Here is a 7,209-nt window from a genome sequence, read left to right as displayed (position 1 = left end):
CAAGTGCTTCATGGAATGAGAAAGAGATTAGCTACACATAGATACTGATAAACTTAAGTTTCGCCCACTTTTGGATTATGACCTGTTGGTCTATCGCGACAGTATTCGAGATAGCTAGGGTTCAAATCTGGTGAGATTAGACTTATAGGTAAGTATGTCCTAGTGAGAGGATGATGACTAGTAAGTTTGATGCGATTCTGAGTTCATTGGACGTGTAAATGGTGTTGTGAGCGTTTAGGGATAGAGTGGGTTGCATTCTACCAGGGTTAGTGATTGATGCATCATAAAAGTGCGTATGTGTAGATTGGTCTCAGCCTGACAAGCTAACGAGATTGCCTACGTGCACCTACGGGTTAGTCGTGTCATCGGATGATAAGTATGTTGTCTGTGTCGTGCTCGTGAGTATGAACAGGGGAGTAGTTTTGCCCTAATTACACTATGTGATCAAAAGAAACCGTATCCAATCCATCACCAGTGCAATCCATAGGAAATTGTAGGTGCTCCCTCTATTTAGTGACTATCAGCTGAGCACAAGAAGGGTGTCCAACTGCTCTTTTACCTCTTCACTCTGCTCTTGAGACTTAACATTGACTATCTCTTCTTTGCATAGGCTCTCTTCTATGGAATGTTGATCCTTGTTAATAAGTTCATCCACCATTGGCATGGAGACACCACAAACAGGAAACTTCTAAGGAGCATAATTGACCATTGGTGTTACCTCAATAGGTTCTACACTTCAAATAACTGACACTATCTTCAACAAGACCATAGGGCACACTGTTGCTGCAACATGCATATATACTCTATATCTTTAGCAAGCCCAATTCCAACTTTTTCTTGACCTTCCTGCTCTTTCCTTTAACTAAATACACCATATCATTATAGCTATCTGCACCAATATCCACATTTTCTCTAATATTTGGATGTAGGCAATCAAGGAACTTTGACAACTTGAAGTACTAGTTTCCACTAAACCTCGTAGGAACCTCCAACTGCTTCCAACAAGCCTCAAACTGCTCAACAAAAGCTGAGAAATCTAAACTTACATCCTACCGTAGGTCCTTCAGCTTAGCACCACTTCCGTAGGAGAAACCACGTTTTGAAACCGCCCAAGAAATTGAGTCTGCAACTCCTTCCATGAGCTTTGCAATGAAAGAGGTATGGACAATAGAAATGAAAAGCAATAATGAAAATGGGAAAGAATTTGGGAAAGACAAAATAAGTGTACCCTTGCATTACAAAAAGTACACTATTTAAGACTAAAATCATCTTTGAGGGAGAAATCTAAACCAGGGAAATCGTACGATGGACCTCAGGATCTCTAGCGGTGTAGCCTAAACCTGCCTACATTGCTATGGATCTGGCACTAGATGAAGACAAGGTTGATTCAGACGGTCAAAGAGTATAAGGATGTGTTTGCCTGGTCTTATAAGGACTTGAAAGGGGTTGATCCTGCCATCTACTAGCAGTGTATTTTTTTGGACACCGACCTTGAAATATTACTCAAGTTTCTTGCGAGAAAATGAATCTAAATTTATGAATCTGGCGATCAAAATATTTTAAAATTAAATATATCATTTTTTCAACAAAAAATTAATTTAGACCTTAATTGGTCATTTTTTCAATATCACATGTAAGCATAAAAGGAACATCTCTTACAACTTTTTATATAACAGAAAGAAGTGATTTAAGTAGTGCCACCTAGACTTTTCAAATAAGTATCAATGTCACAACACACCTTATATGTACTAGGGTTTTTCTAGGAGACAACATCTTGTTGAGTAGGTAAGGTTTTTGAAATCTAGATGAAAACCAAATGAGGAAGTGTGAAGATCTCAGACCTCCTACATAAAACCTAGTTAATCATGCATATCTAGGTCAATCATAGAAAAGTATCATAGGAGCCCATTAAAATTCCATGTAACAAAATCTTACAACCACATGTAGGCTTTAATATTTTGGGTCCCATGTCATGATGTGATGTATTTCATCAAACCTACTTGGCCCTCAATCTCCCCTACCATCAAGTTCTTCAGTGGGCATATCTTTGGCGACTAGCTACCCCAAAATACAAAACCTTATAGCAAAGTCTGGCAAAAAAAATCTTAAGGTCTACACCAATGAGAGCCAAAAAAAAGCTCAAATTTTTCAAGATTCACCAAATTGGTGATTTTTAGCCAAAACAAAATATAATGTCTACCATCATACCATTCCTCTACATCTTGATGCAAAGCCAAGTAAACAAAGCCCCTTACACTTACAAAGAAATATTTGGCAAGAAAATCAAAGAGGAAATTGACAAACTCAAAGAGTCCGTGTTGTTTAAATATTCCAAAAAAAAAGCCTTAATGAGCTTGTTGTATGACCTGAGCTAGCAGGTTGGATAATGGTAGTACCATTTTTGGATTGCCTCTTTGAGTGTATGGAGAAAGTATTCCCCCCATTCATCCTCGTCAATATCCTTGAGTCTTGCATATTGCTCAAATGCGGGTGTGACTGGTTCTAGTTTTGTGAAGTGGTTTCTTGTCTTTGGATCTCCTTGTACTGTAATGGTCTGTGTCAGCTTCCTAGTCATTGTCCTTTTCAATCTCATAAACTATGTCCTCTGTCCTCACCTTTGTTGGTTTGTATCGTGACTTATGAATTCTCTTGCTATCCTTGCTCTCCTTATATGTTTTTGGTGATGTTGAGATCCATGAGACCAATTTCATCGTTATGGTTACTCTACTTGCTATGCCTAGAATGAGTTGAGTGCTGAGAATTTCATGATTCATTAGTTGTTCTTGGCCCTAGAGGAACATCCATCTCATTCGCAGGTTCCCTCTCAGTCTCAGAGCCTTGCTCTGATTCTTCCTGGATTGGACTCACACGCTTCGGATCATCCATGAATCTGGTAGCGAGCCTTCTACCTTGCGTAACTCTTTTGGGTAGCATGAGTGATGTCTGATGACTCTAACATCAATTGGAAGGTAGTTCTTCTGTCAAGAGAAATTTAGCTCAAGCCACTAATTTTGCCAAAATGGAATGAGTTGGACACTTTCAGACAGCTATTTCAGGTTGGTAATTAGAGTTAGTTCATATCAACACAAGACTTTAATGCATATAATACTATAAATAGAATGCAAGATTTGAATTGGACATGACAATGAACACTAGAATTGAAAATAGAATGAATGTTGGAACTGGAAACTAAAACTAGAATTGCATATTTAGATCAATAGACAAGTATAATGATGAGTCAAGTATGCTTAGTGTGATTAGAATTTCAAGAGAATAATAGCTCTAAGATACAAGATACAAGGAACTAGGATCCAAGATTTGTAGTCCCAAAAATGAATTAGTGATCCCTATTTATAGCTTTCTAGTTGGGCTTGTGACATATTGTGTATTGTACCAGTTATCATCATAACTGTTGTTAGATTTCTCTGATATGTAGTCCCCTTTTACTACAACGGTGAAATCAAACTCAAGCAATATAGTATACCATCGAACAGTTTGTCCTGTATTGCATAGTTTGTTCACCAAGTACAATAGTGCTTGATGGTCCACAAAAAATATAAGTTTGTTCGCAAGAAGGTAGTGTCTAAACTTTTTGATGGCATAGACCATTCCCAATCCTTCTCTTTCTATGGTCGTGTAGTTTCTTTCCACACTATTGAGTTGTGTCACTTGGAAATGCATGAATTAGAGCCACCTTTTAGCACTCATGAGCCCACAAGGAGGATTCTCTTTTCCACATCATGCAAGAACTCAGCTAGCATCTCTCCCTAGCTCTATAAGAGAAATCTTGTATGCAGTTACATAATAGATACTAATATATAGCTTTTTCTTGTATAGCTATGGTGGGTGACGGCGATAAGGAGTCATGGGAAACACACACACACACACACACACACAGACACAAAGATGTACACAAGAAAAAGGTATATATTTGTATCTATTATATAATTGCATACAAGATTGCTCTTATAGAGCTAGCGAGAGATGCTAGCTGAGGTCATGCATGATGTGGAATAGAGAATCTTCCTTGTGGGCTCATGAGTGCTAAAAGATGTCTCTAATTCATGCATTTCCAAGTGAGGCTCATTATTCATTGACTCATCGTGTGAGGTGTCAGATGGCCCAAGTGATTATTCTTATGGATGATCATGTGTGTCATGGATGTCATGCATAGGAGAGATATGGATAGTACCCATGCATAGGTTATGTCCCAAAAATCCTCTCCTTAAACCTAGTCATGGTGTACACATGATTATGATTAGTCTAGGGTTTTGAATGGTCCACTGATACATCATTAGGTGGTTCAAATTGATTCATCATCCTAGGTTCACAAGGTGTCCATTTATCATGCCTAGGTTCAACTAATCTTTAGAGTACAATCATTGATATGATTCATTCATTCATTCTTGTGGCATTTCTATTGTTGTGTAGCGGATTTTAGTTGAATATTCATGGTGTCTTCATTCTTCATCATTGTGGTTGACTGGTTGATTGGTTCTTCTTCATCTTCATCTTCATGGTAATATTTTTCTTCAAGCTACTCTTTGTGTTAGTGTCCCCTGTGATCTTTTCTTCTCCCCCTTGTAATGAGATTCAACACATACTCTGGCAAGTGAACAGAACCGTTATCACAAGTAGAGAAAAACTAGTTGTGAGAGCTAGTGCTTATAGAAAAAAAAAGAAAAGGAAACCACTTAATCTCTAATTAAGAAGGGGGGGGGGGGGGGGGGGGGGGGGGGGGGGGGGGGGATGACATACTAGAGAGACGAGAAGACATCGTCCATTCATCACAATAGGATACTCTCTGTTTTCATGCAAGCGGAAGCTATAATTTGGGGTTGAATTGTTGTGCTCATTACAACTAACAGGTCTGATTTTCTTGAAAAATGTGACAATTGTGTGTGTGTGTGTGTGTGTGTGTGTGTGTGTGTGTGTGTGTGTGTGTGTGTGTTTTTGAGATTGATGAGGTCGATGAAAAAGCCCATAAGTAGGTGCAAGTTGCCATGCCTATGCAAATTGCAGCTTGGTTTAGTAAGGCTTAGTGATGTAGGTGTTGCAATTCATGGCTAGTGGTGAGCACTACAATATACAGCAGCAGCAGGGGGCTGTGAGATGCACTTTAATGTGCAGAATTGAGCCAGGTGATGAGATTTGGGGAGTGATTGTAGGCAATCAATTTGATTATGAAGGGCTAGTGATCAAGTTGAGGGATGGGGAGCATTCGGCAGTGTTGATGATGCAGGTACATATGGAGACATACTGCAATAATCTAGAGTAGAAGGTGACTGAGCAGATTATTGATGGTAACCTTTGCTTAGTGGGTTGCAAGGCTCAAAGACTTGAGCAATCGGGGAATGGTCAAGGAGCTTCAGAGAGGCAAGCAATGGCAGCTTAGACTCGGTAGGTGTGGAAATGTCATGCACAAGATTTGGTAGAAACTTCAACTAATGGTTATTGATTGAGTTACAAAATGCTCCCAGCTCAACGCGAAGGCTCTTCACAGTTATTCTTACACCACCAAAGCCATAAATAACGTTCCAATACCAGTTGCTAGAAGAGGAGCTATGGTGGGTGAAGGCAATAAGGAGTCATGGGGGGGGGGGGGGGGGGGGGGGGGAGAGAGAGAGAGAGAGAGAGAGAGAGAGAGAGAGAGAGAGAGAGAGAGAGAGAGAGAGAGAGAGAGAGAGAGAGAGAGAGAGAGAGAGAGAGAGAGAGAGAGAGAGAGAGAGAGAAAGAGAGAGAGAGAGAGTGCACGTTGTACACAAGAAAAAGGTATATATTAGTATGTATTATATAATTGCATACAAGATTGCTCTTATAGAGCTAGGGAGAGATGCTAGCTAAGGTCATGCATGATGTGGAAAAGAGATCCTCCTTGTGGTCTCATGAGTGCTAAAAGGTGGCTCTAATTCATGCATTTCCAAGTGAGGCTCATTATTCATTGACTCATCGTGTGAGGTGTCAAATGGCCCATGTGATATTTCTTATGGATGATCATGTGTGTCATGGATGTCATGCATAGGAGAGATAGGGATAGTACCCATGCCTAGGGTTATGCCCCAACATATCTCACAGATAATGGTTTAGAGTTTCTTGATAAATTTGATGATGCTTGTACATTCACACACTATTTTTCACACACATCAAGCCCAAAAACTTTCACTCCCTTGGAGGCACCATCATTCTTCAAGCTTTCCCTTCCTTTGGCAGTAGGATCTCTTTAGTGACATGCAAATCTAGTAAGATGCAAAGATTACTTGTTAGTCTTTCTTACTTACTCTATTTCTAAAACAAAAAAACAATTAAAAAATGGATTCTGATAGCGGGAAAAAGAGCAGTGCAATCAGGTGGCCTCTGTACTCGTGCACACTCCACAAATCACGCCTCATGCAAACAAGCAAAGAACAAAACAAAGGGGGCACCACCCTAAATTAAGAGGTTTAGGGACCTCACACATAGTGCACATAGGCAAGTGAGACTTCTGGCATTATGATGGCATCAAAACATATGGCAAAACACATAGAAACGAAGCTTAGGGACCTTATGTAGCATATATATACACAAGACATCAGCTTAACGATACAACGGCATCTGATCATACATAACAAGGATATAGAGAAGCAAGCCAAGGATGGCATAATCCCTTGTCAAAAACAATCAACTCAGCAAGTAGGTATGATCCTACTAGCAACACATCAATACCTTAGAGAATGATGGCGAGGATGGTGGCCATGGAGCATGAGAGAAGACTCCTTATTTAGGTTTTAGGGCTAGTAATGTAGCATACTAGAGGGAGAGAGAGAGAGGGAGAGAGAGTAGAGCTCCATCCATAGCTCCTCGTTGTGAGCAATGTCGTCATAGCTTCATTGCTTGGTGAAGTGGGTGAAGTGTTGGTTTTGAGTGAGAGAAGGCCTCCTTATATAGGTTTCTGAGAGGGTTTAGGATTAGGGATAAACATGCTTAAATCCGCTGATTGGGGTTACTTTTTGCTTAGGGTGGTCAACAAATTGAGGTCACCTGATATGTCACCATCAAGATATTCTCTAGAGTGATGTGAGAGGGGAGGGTAAATGCTGATTTTTCTGATTGTGACACATGGGGATAAGGCCTTGACCAGCATTTAAGAGCAGGTAAGGTGGCTGTTGAAACTGGAGGTTTTGCACATGTCAGGGGGGGACCTGCGGGGGGGAGGTGGCAGCTGGGTCCTCC

General features: G+C 40.2%; 1 protein-coding gene across 1 annotated transcript; it reads left to right on the top strand.

Moving 5' to 3' along the window:
* The first annotated feature begins 5,062 nt into the window (after nt 1–5,062).
* Nucleotides 5,063–5,395, top strand: LOC147428566 (uncharacterized). Its single transcript, XM_086497369.1, has 2 exons — nt 5,063–5,242; nt 5,330–5,395. Exons 1-2 carry the CDS (start codon nt 5,063–5,065, stop codon nt 5,393–5,395), a joined length of 246 nt encoding a protein of 81 aa, XP_086353495.1.
* Nucleotides 5,396–7,209: the final 1,814 nt, after the last annotated feature.

This window comes from Adiantum capillus-veneris, chromosome 23 (genome assembly GCF_014529385.1).
Source record: "Adiantum capillus-veneris isolate H3 chromosome 23, ASM1452938v2, whole genome shotgun sequence".
Lineage (NCBI taxonomy): Eukaryota > Viridiplantae > Streptophyta > Polypodiopsida > Polypodiales > Pteridaceae > Adiantum > Adiantum capillus-veneris.
Note: the sequence above shows the minus strand (reverse complement) of the source record. Positions and strands in the feature narration are given on the sequence as shown.

Coding starts and splice junctions, on each gene's coding strand:
- LOC147428566 (XM_086497369.1), top strand. CDS start 5,063: ATGGCTAGTGGTGAGCACTACAATATACAGCAGCAGCAGGGGGCTGTG. Junction 5,243..5,329: donor CGGCAGTGTTGATGATGCAG/GTACATATGGAG, acceptor GTGGGTTGCAAG/GCTCAAAGACTTGAGCAATC.